At 42.8% G+C, this 16644-nt stretch overlaps 1 protein-coding gene across 3 annotated transcripts in view; it reads right to left on the reverse strand.

Moving 5' to 3' along the window:
• Positions 1 to 16644, reverse strand: part of SYN3 (synapsin III) — a 205898-nt gene that overhangs the window by 8097 nt on the left and 181157 nt on the right. For all 3 annotated transcript variants that reach the window (XM_064654915.1, XM_064654913.1, XM_064654914.1), the window contains 4 exons: positions 15466 to 15540; positions 12024 to 12126; positions 5886 to 6020; positions 881 to 965 (listed from right to left, as the gene is read on the reverse strand). In XM_064654915.1, the coding sequence (XP_064510985.1) occupies positions 881 to 965; positions 5886 to 6020; positions 12024 to 12126; positions 15466 to 15540 (398 nt within the window). The remainder of the gene's footprint in view (positions 1 to 880; positions 966 to 5885; positions 6021 to 12023; positions 12127 to 15465; positions 15541 to 16644) is intronic.

Raw genomic sequence — 16644 nt, forward strand, 5'->3', positions numbered from 1 at the left:
GCCGGGTTTCACAGGTGGAATGGGGAGTTATGTGAGAAAAAACTTTACAGAGAATTGAAGGGGAGTACTGGAGACAGATGGGGAGCAGTATCCTGCAAGGCCAACAGCTCATATCAGTCATAGTATGTAATGCCAAGATTACATAGATGCATTTCATATCAGAAATACTGGATTTTGGATGCAGTAAAACTGTGACCAATGAGGAAAAGATAATTAGAGGTGGGTGTTAATCTGGTAGGAGGTTGGAGTGGAGAAAGGAAGGGATAAAGGTGGCAAAAATGAGGGTCTAATCAGTTATGTGAATTGAGTGGTTGGTATGGCCTGGGTACCCACGGGGCAGCCCTGTGCTTCATCACCTCAGAGTAAATTAGGACGATAAGCCAAACCTGTTGTTCTCACCAAGCCACAGAAGTCAAACCTGCTACTGCTGTCAGAAGGAGCTGGGAGTATACTCTTGTTGACATGGGAACACCTGAACAGATGGATCAAGGATCCTGACATCACCACATTGGTGTCTGTTCTAGGCCTGACAACACTAGCATCTCCCCATCACTTCTTAACACTTGTAGCTACTACAGCTTTGTGCAAACACAAATATACTCCATGCCCAGAATCCTACTCCAGTGCCAGTTCAAGTGGCCTCGTTTTGCTGAGCTAAGTCCTACCAGAGATATCAAGTGGGTCTGGTATCCAATTTTCATCCCACTTTTTGAGCTGCTGTGGAATATGACAATATCTGCTTTAGCAGCACACTGAATTTGCTGCCTGTTTGACAGTGAATTGGAAAATGAGTGAAACCTTTGTCCTGATAGCTTTTGTTTAGAAGGCAAACTGATAGGACTCACAGTCATCACTGTCCTGGGAATCAAAGAACTTGTACCTTGGGGAGGAGGCCGTGGTTGTGACAGCTGTCCAAGCTGAGGTCCAGTCTGAGATTTCATTGACACCGGCTGAACTTGTGGAGGCTAGAGGAAAAAAAGCCATTCCAGTTAATACGGAGTCCCCAAAGAGAAGCCCTGAGGTAATACAGGAACTGTAGAGTCATGAAGTGTTCCTTAAATACACACATACACACATGCAGCATCTGGCTGGTAAAATCTCATGGGACTAAAATGGAGAGGTGAGTAATAAAGAACATAGAAGTTGTTTGCTCACAGGGAATAACAATGAAGTTACAGTTTAGAATGTTTTTTAGACAATTAGGAATTACCAAATGTATCTAGCCGGAGGGGGTCTCTCAGTCCCATCTCCCATTTTGGACAGTTGCCAGCACCAGATGTTCCAAAGAAAGGAGGGATGAACCATGGAAATGTCTATGGAGTAATCATCTCTTTACCCTAAGGGGTCTCCTCTTGATTGCTAATAAGCAAGGGCCAGCTTCAACCCTGAAACATGAAGCTTATTATCTGCTCTGCAAAATCTTTGCAACAGTTCCAGATATTTTGTTTTGATATTTATACCCAGACCCTTTGAATCTTGCTCAGCTCTCAGCCTTACTGTCTTTCCCATTTCTTGTCTCCATTTCTTGTTCTGAGTTTTGAGACTAGTTCTCACAACCTGCCCCTGCTAGGCTATTCATTATTTTGCAAACCTTCACTGCCCTCTTTCTCTTTCACCTCCTTTCTAAAGCTAAGAGACTGAATCCCTTCAGTCCCTCCATGGGAATGTTTCCAAGCCCCTAATTGTTTTCATCACCAACTTCTCTTTCCCAGCTTTGTGATTCCTTCTGCAGATGCCAGAGGTGGGTCTGCTTACATTTTTCCAGATGAAGCAATATCTGGGTTGTCTGTATACATTGCTTGTTCGTTTCTCCTGCATCCTAATTTTCTGCTTTTCCCTTGTCAACGCAAGCATAGGCTGAGCAATGGTTTTCATTAGCCTGTATGCGACACTTTCTCAAGGGAATGGCTAGTGCCACTTGAAAGATCTGCAGATTGTTTATGCTCTCCCTCTCTCTACCCCCAGTTTAGCTTACCATTCAGTCTTCCATATGGAGTTTCATTTGCTGTTGTTGTGGCTTAACATACATGGCTCTGTCAGATGTTCTTCACTGCCATTCCTGGTTCTGACTAACGAAAATAATTCGGTGCCATCTGCTCTTTCTTCTCTCTCACTGTTTAGTCTTTTTGACAGATATTTTAATAAACAGATTAAGCAACACAGAAAAGCTGCACAGAGGGCCAGTCCAAAGTTAACAAAAGTCTGAGTAATTCTATTGCACAAAACTGTTTATGAAAGCAGGGGAAGCTGGAGACAAATAGGCTGGTACATGCCGGATTATTTACATGGAGAACATCATGATAAAAGGGTCTTCAAGGCTCCTGGAAGGTCAGAAGAATGAGCTAAGTGATTCTGGAAATACGAAGAAAGGTTTCGTAGTTGGAAACATTGAAATTAGTTTCAATGGACTAACATAAATGTGATGAGGTTGCCAGCCCATCTTTTACACTCTTTATCTGGGACTTGCAAAGAGATGGGGGAGGAAAATCTGAAAATTTTCCATGGCCCCTAGTCCTACATAGCTTGGAACACTAGACCTTGCCTTGGTGTTGGTGGAAATTTACTGTCTTAATGCTGTGAGACATCCTAATGCTATGACACATCCTGATTAGATCAGCTGAAGAAAGGGAATTAGATCTCACATTCACCTCTACAGCCTTTCCCTACAGCCAGTCAAGGCATCTCAGAGATGAAGGCAAAACAGGCTTTTGAAGCTCAGTGGTGAAGGGGTGAGAACCAGCACAAGGTCTTCTGCCTTTGGAAAAGAAACCATGAGGGGAAAGGCTGGTGGTGGATCAGAGAGGCAAGGGAACAACCGTAGCTGTAACATGAAACCAGGTTTCAAGTTGTAGGCATGAAAACAAATTTGTTGTGAACTCAACCAACCCATTTATCAACATGGTCAGGCTTAGTATCCCTGAAGAATCCCCTCTGCTGACTGTTTGCAAGAATTAAAATCTCCCGTACTTGAGGTCAGCTTCCGCTTCACAATAAAACTTTGCCTTTTACCCCCCTCTGCTTTCTTTTTTTAATAGCTCTTGTCTATTACCTTGCCCAAGGCTTTTTTTTGACTAGCTACATTATTTTGACTGATTGCTTATTATCTACAACTTTATGAAAGAATTTTCAAAGAACTGAGAGGAAAAGAATCAAAAGGAAATTAATGGGACATTTTTTCTTTGTAAAACTAATGTAGATATGTGTAGGTATTAAGCTGTGGTTCTGTTGGTTTATTAGTCTTCTGTATTCTTCTTTAAACTATCATTTGAGATAATTCATGAGGTCTATGACTTGTCTAAATTTTTCTAAATTACTCTTACAACTTTTAAAACACATATTTTGTATTTGTTGGACACCAATCCTCTGGAGCACTAATTGTTTCTAATGATATTGCATAGTTTTTTTTGGCAGCTTAGTCACTTCCTAACTTCAGTTCATTGGACATAGCCATCTGGGGCTGGGGGCTTAAGAATTTTTAAAAATATTAGTCATCACTGATTTAATAACTGTTTTTGTTCTCTCCCCTGTCATTCTCATCAGGAAAAGCTATAACTAGGTAAAGAAGTTCCCTGCTTTCAGCATTTAAATTTACTAGAGTCACAACACTGTCCCTGATGCCTTTCTTTTCTCCCTTAACTTTGGATGATCCACAGAGCCCATCAATTCTTTGATAGGTTTCCATTTTCTGTTGAACTCTTGTTTCATTCTTCCCTCTATCTGCTCTTCAAAATCAATTTCTATCCTTTTTATATTTCCTTTTATTACTTGTATGGTGCTGCATAAAGGTCTTCTTAAATGTCAAATTTCCAAATTTGAAAGATTATTTTCCCCCCTGTTTGTCTTGAATGTCCTCTTTGTCACTTATCTCTTCAAGTTTATTTCCTCCATTCTTGGATCAGGAGCAGATCAGAAATGTATATACGTATGATGGAAAACAATGGTCTCTCAAATAGCATCCATACAGTTTTAATGCTAGGGAGTTGATTAATTTTCTTTTCTAACTGCTTGTGTCATACTCTTTCTGATATTGCATCTGTCCCTTGGACATCAAACCTAAGGGTACATATTAACTTTCTGAATTTGTACTTGGGTGTTTCTTAAGGCGAAGTCAAAGTTTTCTTTCCTTCCTCTGGATTGCTGTCCCACTGTGCTATTTGACTTGCTTCTTGATAGCTGTAGTCTCACATTGTTATGACTTGTTCCTTCTTCCATCTCTGTCAAAGCCGTGCACTCTATTTCATAATTTTTCAGGTTTTCTTGAGCCAGAGACTAGTATAGAGAGGTCAAATTGTATAGGTATTCTATTCATACCCATAGGATGTCCAAGAATTCATATTTCTATGTATTCAGTACTGCTGTCCTTATTTTCAAAATTGCTATTTATCTTCATTCTGTGGAAGTTTTCACCTGTATCTCTAGTTCTGCATCTCACTGGCCTCATATTTAATTATTTCTCTCTGCACATTTCTAACTGTTATAACATTATGTTAATTATTCCGTTGTGTGCAGTTTCTGCAATGTTTGTGGCACCAAGCTCTTCCTCTATAGCAAAACACTCTAGTTAACATGCTTGTGGGTTTGATTTTCTTGATTATATATACAGATATTTTTAGGTTGCATTCCCAATGAAAACACTTTTCTTATTTGACCCTTCTATTTGACATCCTATCTCTCCAAGACCATTTGTTTTGTTCTTATCTTGGCCCTATTTTAGGTTTGTTGTAATCCAATCCAATACTGTACCAGTATATTAAGGACATAGAAAACAGATGTATCTGTCAGTGTTCTCAGTTTCTCTTGGTTTCCCTATACTCTTAGTTCATACACTCTATATCTTGGCTATTTCAGATGGCAGTTCTCGATTCCTCTTTGGCCAGAGTAAATGCTATCCCCTCTGTATCACTTTCCCTGCCTCAAAGCATTTTTAATGTCTATTAAAGGTCTACTCCTTCACTCTAGCTAAAACCTGGAGTCACCTTGAATACCCTTCACGTGGGGACCTGGTTTAGCAGGAGTGAACTGTCATCTGACAAAGGCAGAGTGCCATAAAGTGCTTTCTCCTATTTTTTTTTGTCTCAAGTGGAAATGAAAATTGTACCAGTTGCAGTCAGTTTTGTCCCTCAACCTTTTTACTCTCTTGTCTTTTCTATTGTACAGATTTGTTGTCCTCAAACCTTCATGCTTGTCCCCCTGCTAGATACTGAAAGAGGCGTTGCACATACACCTGGATACACAGGTTACGTTCTGGCGTGTTTCATTTGCGTGGAACTGCCACTGGGAAATGCAGCACTAAAATTAGATGCATTTGAAACTCAATATGTGTGCACACGAGAAGCACTAAGGGGTCAGTTTAAATGCAAAAGTGACAGGGTCTTATAAGAATTCAGCCTTAGTCAAGCCTCCTCCTGAAGAAAGTCTGCAGTAAGTAGTAGAACAAGTCTTGGTGGAGATCCTCACTTTCTATTCTTGAAAGCACAGATTTTTATCAGGGGTGCAAAAACTGGAATGAAACCTATCCTCAGGGATGGTGTTAGATGGAAATGAAGTTGAGCGTTAGAAGAACCTCTAAAAATGTCTGATCTCAATATGAAGCCATGAATTTAGCAAGTCCAAATGTCTCTATGTATGGACATGCTACTGATGTGATGTCACACTTATATGGAAGGAGAGTAAGGGAGAGAGTTGTGTTCCTTAGGGGCACCCACTTCAAAGAGTGTATGAGAGACTTCTGTGGAAGAGCAGGAGTCAGTCTGTCCAATACACTCCCATATGGGATTGTTCAACTCTCTGAGATGTCTGATTGCCTGACACCCTCAGCGAGGAGAGAGAGAGAGAAAAAAAAGTTCGAGAAATAACTTGGCCACAAGGTCTCTATTCACTCATACCCAAGGCCTCAGCGGTGACGGTGTAGATCCAGCAGAGATGACAAGCTGAGTCATTTTGGAAACAACCAGATCAGCTATAAGCTGTCTGTCTTCTTCTACGTGCTCCCCAATCAGGGGCATTGAGCTGTCCATCACCTGCCACAGAAGACAAAAACAACAGTTAGTGAGGAGGTTTCCTGCTGGCAGATGCCTGTTTCAACTCACCTCTCACATTAACCTGTTTTGTGTCTCCACATCCTTGCCAACACCTATAGTCACCCCTCTCCTCATGCTGAAACATGCTTGACTTCTCCAGGCATGGAATTTCACTTAGGGTTTTTTGAAAATGGCATGTACTTCCCCCAGCTCTCCATCTTCCTTCCCTTTACAACTTGGAAGCCAAGCCAAGACTTCTGATGGCTGGAGGCTTTCTAAATCAACTAAATACAAACTTTTCCCTTCACATGTCCTGGGGAGATGTCTCTGATGGATGAGGTCTCTCTGGTATTTTCCCACAGTGTTTGGGGGTGACATTGCAGCTGAAAGGGCCACAGGAGAAGGGAACCAACATGTGCTGAAGCCTGGGGAGATGAGAGCAACAGGGACTGGAGGAAACCAGGAAACATTTGGGGTTAATCAACACAAAGCACTGCACCCTGAGAGGGGAAATAAACACCACAGATGTGTAATGAATAGGATGTCACCAAAACACACCCAGTGCAGGAAAGTAAACTTTTTCTCTGCTTGTTCTCTTGATATTGCTGCAATACAACTGCTTACCAAGCAAGTTCTACAACTGTGCTGGGGAAAGTGGGAAGCAAGACTGTGGGGATGGGGGAAGGAAAACTGTCAAAGGGTCTTTGAGGTAAGAAATGGCCTGACAACAATAATAATGAAAGCAGAGCAGACCCTCAGCTGTATTGCAGCCCTGAACATAATTTTCAGCAGTTCATCATAAATCAAGTGCTTTGCAAGCATTAGCTAAATCCCACAGGAAGAACTGTACTGTGATGAAGTTAAGGTTCAGCTGGAGTAAATATAATAGTACCAAAATATCAGGGTTGGAAGAGTTTATTTTATTTTGCTTTTATTTTTAAAGCAAACATTAAAACCCCTGAAAATGCAGAGTTAAAGGATGCATTGCTTAAGGAAAGCACTGACTCACACTCAGATAACAGTCCACAGAAATGGACTCCACCCTAGCAAAGCTGCAAGAGTCCACTCTTGGAGGGAAACAGAAAGTTTTGCTCCCTCATTTTTTTAGTTTTAAAGAAGAGGAAATCAGTGAGGTTAGTTCACTGAGTTTGTATTCTGCTCTTTTCTTGCAGAATAATAGTTTTGATTAATTTCTATATGTGTCTTTTTTGAACATTGGAGAAGCGACCTAGGAATTTTTAACTGGGGTACACATGAAGAGTGGGTCAGTGTTTATATCCATGACCTACTTGGCCCACGGGGTGAAAGAAGGAGGTTAGAAAATTATATGGCAGTGTTCAGCTAAATACACACTGTGGCTTTTCCTTCCAATATTCACTTAGCTGTTTTTCTGTTGAGAAATCAGGTGGGTAATGTGCAGTTTCCTAGCAGTGTCAGGGAATGGCCTGAGTCTCACTAGCCAAGGGCTCCGGGGGGCCCTCCAGCAGGCTGCTGCGCAGTTTTCCCTCCTGTCCAATCCTGTCTTAAAGGAAAATTTGGCAATCCCTGTTCCCGAGCGAGAAGAGAGGTCTCCCATCTCCCTGCAGCGTGCCATGCGAGGGACCCGTGTGGCCACTAGATGATGCCGTTACCCTGCGAAGAGTCAGGAGAGCCGAGCTCCCTGCTCCCACCGCCGTGGGACTCACTGAGACACGGCTCTGCTCAAAACACCCCAAACCCCGCATCTCATGGAGTCATAGAATGGTTTGGGCTGGAAGAAAGCTTTAAAGGCCATCTAGTCCAATAGCCCTGCAATGAGCAGAGACATCTTCAAATAGATCAGATTACTCTGAGCCCCATCCAGCCGGACCTTGAATGTTTCTAGGGATGGGGCATCCACCACCCCTCTGAGCAACCTGTGCCAGTGCTTCACCGCCCACGTTGTAAAAAGATATATTCCTTGTATTCAATCTAGATGTAGTCTCTTTTAGTTTAAAATCATTACCATTTGTCCTATTGCAACAGGCCCTGCTCAAAAGTTTGTCCTTGTCTCTCTTATGGGCCCCTTTTATGTACTGCAAGGTGCTGTAAGATCTCCCCAGTTCCTTCTCTTCTCCAGGCTAAACAACCCCAACTCTCTCAGCCTGGAGAGATGCTCCAGCCCTCAGATCATCTTCATGGCCCTCCTCTGGATCTACTCCAACAGGTCCATTTCTTTACTGTGTTGAGGCCCTCAGAGCTGATTTTCCCACCTTAAGGACTGCTTTCCCCTTTTTCTGTGGCTAAATTGTCTGGAGAGGAAGGCAAGATGGTGCTTTATAAACCAACGCACCAGGGGGAATGAACTGGTCTCACCCGAACCAGTGAAGGTGCACCAGGTATGATGCTCTCTGCTGTCCTGCTGTGTAGTGTCTGGCAGGGGAATGTGAGATGTGGGAGACAGAAAATAGAGGATTGAACAGTCAAATGCACAAGGGAAGGCCTTTGAAAATGGCAGTGTTTTCTTTGGGCAAAATGACACAGCTGGTTGCCACTGAACTGAAAAAAATCACGAGATGTCACCTTGCCTGTCCTCTGGAAAGGGGGAATTGGTCTGGAACTGTGCAGGTACAAAAGCTAATACTGAAATCAAAGGCTGAGAGGAATACATGAATCACAGATAGACTGCACTCATCTCTTCCTGGGCAATCACAGAGCAGCTGGGCAAGACAAGAAGATGTTGGCACATATGGACCCGTCCTTGCAGCTGCCCAAGGTCTGTGGCTGCTCCTGATGCAGCTGCTGTTGCCTGATAAGGTGTATGAGGGGTGATGGGAAGTGGCTAGTCAGAGAAGAGACTCAGAAAAACACCATTGTGATTCTCCCAATGTGCCTCTCTGATGCTGAAGCCTGAAGGCTGGGCTTGTTATTCCACTCTCCGATGTGCAAGAGTGGAGTGTTAGGTGATTTCTAGGGAAGGAAGGAAGGAAACTGATGATTAGACATATCAAAAGAAACGATAGGCAGTGCTGGAGGGGTGGGCAGGGCTCCTTACAGGGCAGCAAGGACCATGTCTAGTAACACAGTTTAGCTGTATGGTGGGTAAGGCTTAGCTTATTCTTCCAGGAAGAAGAATAAATCACATGGACCATTTCACTTGCCCTCTATTTGCTTCATATTTTCCAGCATAGCAGAGATGTGGAAATAGATTAGATTACCCAAAAAATAGGGAGATTATTAAACCATACATATTGCTGAGCTCTTTTGAGAATCTAACTGCTAACTCTGGTACAGAATTTGCACTGTTTTGATGATCTGGCCTTCTGATCAAGTGCTGACTACTTATGTTGAATATTCCCTCAAAGTGACAAAGTACTTTAAAGCAGAGAAAAAAAGAATTACCGGCATTTACTGATAAATCCATAATCTGTTTCAATATGAGACATGAAAATGGTACTTAAGTGTGCTAATGTTTTGAAGGCCAGTAACGTAACAGATTCTCTGTTTGCCATGGGAAAAAAAGAAGAAGGTGAAATTTAAGAGAGAGCAAATACCATGACTTCAAGATTACTTCTGTGCTATGTTGATAGCTCATCTGTCTTAATCTGATTCTGTTTGCAACAAACCACTGTGATAAATCTCTGTTCATAGAACTGCCCATCGCTACCTCTGCGAATCTTTCCCGAAGAATTACGTTGCACTATGAAAATTAATTACTGCCAGTGATTGTATTGTGCAAATTCCTTATTTGTTCAGCCCATTTAGATGTGCTTTCTTGTAAAATGTCACAGCACACTGTTCCTTCTTACCAATGAAATACAGCCGTCACACTGTCAAATAACTTTTTTCTCCCAGTGTCAAAAGAACAAAGCGAAACAAGGGCTCAGTTTCAGACCAAGAAAAGTACTCCAGGAAGTTGGCTGGAGGCAATTAATTACTTGTCAACATCTCCCTCAGATCTGCATAAAGTAGAAAAGGTGCCCGTTTGGCTTTGCTCTGCTCTTTATGTTGCACTATTCTGCTCCTTTCCCAACAATGTCCATCAGCCTGGCATCTGAATGCCTCTTGGATGTTGATACATCAGGCCCACTCAATCAGATTCTCCACTGAGATAATTCAGTATGACCCATCTGAAACTATTGTGTTTCTTCTGATTTGTGTCATATTAGCTCCATTACTGTTTACCTTGGTCTCAAAGAGAGAAGTATTAGCGTGCATTTCTCCGTGTGCAAGCTGATGATGGCTGTTAGTGCATGGATGTGCCTTTCACCCAGTCAGTCACACACGGTGGCAGATGTGAAAACCCAGAGGCATACCCAGATGGAGACATATAATCTTTAAGCTCAGAATTAGCCATGTGTGCACGTACATAGGCTTATGTGCAAGAATAAATGCGGGGATATGAAAACCACATCTCACATCTGACCATGTATGGACACAGTCCAAATGTCCTTACAGTTGTCTCTAGTGAGACTACTTTCTTGCTCTTCCTTTCCCAGCTACACAGGCATAGAGGTTTAAAAGAGCACAGCAGGGAGACAGACTGCTCTGGGGGATGCTCCTCTAGGTGCTGATGAATTGCATACAGGAGCAGACCCATCAGCCCCAGCCCCATCAATTCAGACAGAGGCTCGGCAGCATTCAGTTGCTGGCAACACGCTTATATCACATGGCCTTTGACAGGTCACTGCTCCCCTCCCTGGGGAGAGCAGATACATAATGCAGGAATGCGCAGTCACTGGAGAGCTCATGTGGTTCTCATCAGCATCCCAATCCTCAGCGGGCGGGACTGCTCTCCCACACATAGCTTTCCAGTGTGTCAGCACCCCTGCATGAAGCCATAGGCTGGCTCTGCTCATCTTCCTCAGCTGTTCTGTGTTGGTGGAGTTTACAGCAGGTCAGATGCTGTGCCTCCTTCGGTCACATAGTGACAGAGGCACTTGCTTACTTGCCAGATTTTCTCTCCCCCAGAGCATCTCTTCAGTTTCCACTTTGATTTTCTGGCCAGCTCTTCGATCTCTACCCTGTTAAGACAACCTGAGTGTGCTATTTACCCCACTTCCATGTCTGCCTCCTGGCCTGGTAAGGAGCACATTGAACTTCAACTCTCAGAATTGAAGTCTGTCCAGCTCTGAACACAAAATTTTACAATACGCACTACCCGTAGTTACTCTGTGGTGCTTTGTCTTAATGGCCTGTTATTGTAGTGGATGCTATCTGGGCAAAAGATTTTAGAAAGTACACCTTTTTTTTTTTTTTTTAAATCAGGTTGCTCCCGTTGCTTATGGAATTTTTGCTACACCATTTATTTTCCTCTTTCAAATTAGATGCAGCTAGGATTTTTATTAGTAGGTTTCCTTTAAAGTGATTGAAGAAAAGGTTCATTTAGAGAGAAACTTAGATTTTTAATGGACTAAATCACCTGCTGGACCTCTGTCTAGGTAACAGGGGGAGGTTAACATGCCCACTATTATAACATCATCTAGTGCTTATATTCAGGTTGGGTTGAATATGAGAGTGTTTGTTGATGATGCTGTTGACCCCTACCAGCAGTTACAAGAGAGGTACAGGCTTTGTGAGTGCTTAGCTGGGAAGGATGGAACTTGGGTAGTGGTGCACTGAGATGCACCAAAGTTTGGATGCTGCCAGCAACACTCACAGGCTGTTATGTGCTTGATAAGAAGGCAGCTTCACATCTGCACCCATGCAGATAAGATTCTGCTCTTTGGGGATTTATCAGGCTGGAAAGCTGGCATGGCCAAGCACTCTGTGGCTCTCCATTTCCTTTCACAGTCTTCACTGAGAAATGAAGGCACTTCAACCCTGACACCTTGCTCCGTATCTGCCAGTTTGCCTGGAACTCTGAATCAGTTCCTTACATATCAGTGGGCCATGGCTTGAGGATACAGGCTGGCACGGAGGAGCAGAGACTGCAGGGCAGTGTAGGGGTAAGTAAAGCACGTTGGTACTTGTGAGCTCCAATGGAGCATGTTTGCAGACACACTTCCCAAAGCAGACTTGCACTCAGGTTCCTCATACTCTCACCTCAATGATATAGTCTTTTCCGTCTTTGCTGTGGACAGCTTTGACAGCACAGATGTCAAGACCTCCAAACATTTCTGCACAGGCGTCTGCCCAGAGTCTGTACCTGCAGAAAGCACAAAAGCATGGCCTGTCATTGGGTAGTCCACCAAATATAGACACCCACCCATAGACACCGCCCATAGCAACACAAAGAGATATGGGAGCCCTCATTACAAGGCATCCTTCATATACTTTGCTGGGTCATTGCCTCCCTCTCTTGTGCAGGAGATGGAGCAAAGAAAAAAATCTTGCCTAAAGTTTCCCTTCATTTCAGATTGATTCAATCCTGCCCTCAAAGCCACCTTAAAATGTTTCTTTCCCTCCTTAGTATTTACATCAGATCTCCGGTTGGCTGTCATTCAGCCAAGCTATAAATATTTAGCTCATTTAATCTCCCAGTAGTGTTGGTCCCTCAGCATTTGTATTGGCTTTGCCTGAAAGCCCTCCATTATGCAGGCAGCTTTCTCCTGATAAGATGTCCTGCACATTGGGACTGGAATAGGATTGGAAAGTGAGTGTTGAATTTAGCTAATAGCCATCCCCTCCCTCATCTCTAACTCAGTGGCTCCTGCATTTTGCAATTTACTTTCAATTTTATCTTTTTACAGTCTCCTGTCTCTCTTCTATCCCCTGGGTGTTGCTCCTACTCAGGTGGTCTCATCACATGGACCAGGCACTCTTTTGTTAGAGGGACAGTTAAAGGCTGCAGTCCTTTTCTTTAGCCATCACAGGATGGGAAAGTGAGCTGGTGCCCCCTTAGCTATCCTGGTGTCAGAAGAGAAGAGAGAATGACAAGAGGCGTATTACAGGGGGACTGCATCCCCCCACTGTGGAAATGAGGAGGGAATGAGGCAGCTTGGTTTTATTTCCTGTGCAGCTGTGCTGCAGTCCTGGCCATTTAAATAAAAATAATCATCTCAGAACAGCAGATCTGTAAGTAGGACTATGACAAGATGCAGAGAGGGGAGGGAAGGCCACAGTCTCATGAAAACACTGACATTTTGCAGACCCTACAGGGACTGGGGAAAGAACTGTTCTGGCCAAAGAACAAGTTTACGTCCTTGAAGCCAGCCAGAGTCCCCATAGCTTGACAATATAATGATCAATTTGTGTGAACACAATGTCTCTGGGAAGAAGCAAGATTATGACTTATATGACTACCGGTGCTCTTTGATCCCTAATGAGGAGACCAAGTATGTTCACTCCAGATCTTCAAGGAAGACAGTGTCTGAGGAGGAGTCAGCAGCATAAGGAGTAGGAGAACTATGGACCCTGTGAGCCAGGCAGGAGGCAATGCTGTGTCCCCACATCCAGGGGCACTATTGTGAGAACCACCTCTGTTCCTGAGGGACATCTCTAGGTGCCCAGATTCAGCAGCCAGGTTTAGGGAATTGTTTCTCATGCCAGAGACCCTGATAGCTGTATGTCTTTAATGTTTGCTGGCCATAGGTGAGCACTGGGAAGCATCAGGGCTGCTGAGGTGTAATAGTAGTGCTGTGAGGAAGAAGAGTGTATTTATGCACATGCACCAGGGGTTGCATTTTCAGAGGATTTACTGCCATTTTTATGTTACCTTAGCATGTAGATCCATTGGATTACTGTTCACTACAGTAAGTACTTCAGGTTGCTCTTACTCATCACAGCATTTCAGCACACTCCTGCCTTGTTGCATGCACTGATGACTCACAGATTTCAATGAGATTTTTTGCATTTATGGCTGGATAAGGCTAGAGTAGTAAATTGTGGTACTACATCTATAAAATGAACCTTCAAAATGCAGTGTGGCAGGTTGGCAGGAATCTGGGTTTTAGTCTTACAACACTGGATTAGGTAATGTCTACCCTTCTCTCTAGCTTCAGCTGTGTTATAAACAACCAGGATGCATTATAATGTCCAGCTCCCACAGTACTATTAGGGTCTCACCAAGTCACCTTCAGCATCTGATCTGGGGCTTGGCTTGGCTTCCCTCTTTCACAGAACTAAAGGTGCAGAAGGAACCTCAGATGATCACCTGCACAAGTCTCACACCCCAAAGAGGAGACATTTCTTTAGTCTGCTCTGAAAGAGTACAGAGATTTCCCATCTCTAGGAAATTTTTGTGGTATGCCATCCTTACTGTTAGAAAATATAGGAAATTTTCAAAGGAACCTTTTCTGCTATAATTTAAGCCCATTATTTCTTACAGTATTGTACTAATAATATTAGTGAGAAATGCCTATTAGCAGCCTTTCATATATTTAAAGAGATTGTGCTTTTTCAGCTTCTTCAACTTTAAGACAAAATGGTGTTCAGCTTGTAGGCAACTTCTTCCAGCTGTGTAACAGCTAATGAATGAAAGTGAACCTCTGTACTGCAGGCATGGATTCATTATGCATGAGTCTACACCTCTACTGGAAAAATATCAATGCTCTTCTAACTGAAAAAGGTGGAAAGCCACATAAGCAATTGTTGCATGTTTTTCTCATCAGTTGATTATGTTTTCTCTGAATGTTCCTTTTATTTTTCTTTGGACTCTCTCCAGCTCCTTGCTATTTTTCTTCAAATGCAGTGCCCAAGCCTGGACAGAGTTAGAATTAACCATGATCCTGACAAATTGGAGGTGTAATCTGAAAAAAATCTTAGATTCACGAGAGATGAGTGCCTACATGTCATCTATGGAGTCTATAAATTTATGAATAATCTACTTAAATAGGATGGAGAATAAGTGATGAGAACAAGTGACTTGATGGCAGTTCTGCAGAATAGGGTTGGGAGTTACAACAAAGCACATTATGAGTCCACAGTGTCATGGATTTGCAGTGTTAGCAAATATGACAGTGATCTGAAGATATGGAAGTAAGTACCATCTGCAAATATCTGTAAGATGCATGAGGGAATTCCTTCTGCTCTGTTCAGCAGTGAGAAGACCTCAGCTAAAACAGTGTCCACTTTTGGGAGACTACAGCAAAAAAGTGCTTTCAGCACTTCAGCTGACAGTTTTTTCCTCTGTTAAGCAGAAGAAAAACACTTTTCTGAGTCTGTCTCTCATTAGTAACGTACTTAGAATAACTTCTCGTTACTTCTTGTTTTCTGCTTTGACCTTTCTGATTTTATCCCTACATGTTTGTGCTGGTGTGCTTGACCTCAGCATGCTGGTCTTGTTTCCTGTGGCTACATTCACCAAAGATCTAATGATTTAGCAATGCTGGTTTCTAGCTGTACTTTCAGTCTGTTCTTCAAAATAGGACAGTTTGCCTTTGTGTCCTTAGTATTTTTTAAGGAAACACTCGGTCTTTTAAACTCCTTTATCCAGCCTCCCAGGAGACCTCACTTACCAGTTCTCTCAATTAACCAAAGTCTGAAATACAATTCCTCCCTTCTAACCCAAGAATAGCTAATACTGTCTTGAAACCCTCTTCCTTACCTCTCTGTCATTGCAATCTGTTCTAGCATCGCAGAACCCGTGTTTGCCTTCCAGTTTCCAGAGATGGACGTCCTCCTAGGAAAACAAACCAAAAACATAACCTGAACATGAAAATAGACTCCTGCCCCATCCTCACACATACTGTAGTCCTCATTCTTGACTCTGTGCTTGTACAGGAGGGGATGAGGTGAGGTTCTTCCTCCCAGAAGCCTTTCCAAATCCTTCCTGAACAACACTCCATACAGGATACGTTGTTCAAACTCATGAAAAGCTGAATGAGGAGTTAGACAGGGAAACCTCCAAGGAATCCTGAGCACACATCAGGCTCTGTGAGTACTTTCTTTCTTTATAAATCAAACCTAGGGGGAGCTGAAATGTGTGTAGAAGATCTCCAGATAATCACCCTTGTGTTCAGCAATGGGTAGCATCCTCCATCCATGGAAGACCAACTCTCCAGGCAAATATTTGCCTGAGCAGCTTCACAAATGTCAGCTCTGATATTCTATGTCTATGTAAATTTGATTTCAATTGCACTGATGTCACAGAATATATGATCATGCTGTCTTTTCACTGACTTTTCACTGACCTGTCTGTGGCTCACTGTGTTTGGGCTTAGAGAATTTCTACTTGTAAAATTACCGGAGTTTCATTAGTTGCAGCTGATGGCTAATTTCCAAAAAGGTACTGTTTCTGGCAAGTCCTGGGTTTCACCATCATCCATTGGGGTGAAAATTTTTCTTTTCCTGACCTTAGGCCCAAGGCAGACCTTGAACAGCCTGCTGCGACAACACTGTACAGATAACCCTTCCGTAGTATACAAACTAGGACAAATCAACAAGCTGACAGGATACATTCAGAGAGCATCTCCATGCATAAGATTTAGGTAGAGATTTATGATGGGAATATGAGGTTTGATCCAACATTTCAATGTGAGATTGTGGGAGCCCTTGCTTCCAATTCTCTCACCTTTTCAACATGATGTGCAAAAGAGACTCTGAACTTACAAAACTATGTTTACAGTGGGAATACTGATGTCCTCATAGACTATAAACTTGGATCATTATCGCCAACCAGCTAAGATTCCCCTTTACTCTGATGAGAGACACCCTGGAGTGCTTTTTTCTATTTCTCTTCTAAAGGGATATGTATAGTTGCTGTGAAATTTAAATTTTCTTTTTA

This window comes from Pseudopipra pipra, chromosome 5 (assembly GCF_036250125.1).
Source record: "Pseudopipra pipra isolate bDixPip1 chromosome 5, bDixPip1.hap1, whole genome shotgun sequence".
NCBI classification, from domain to species: domain Eukaryota; kingdom Metazoa; phylum Chordata; class Aves; order Passeriformes; family Pipridae; genus Pseudopipra; species Pseudopipra pipra.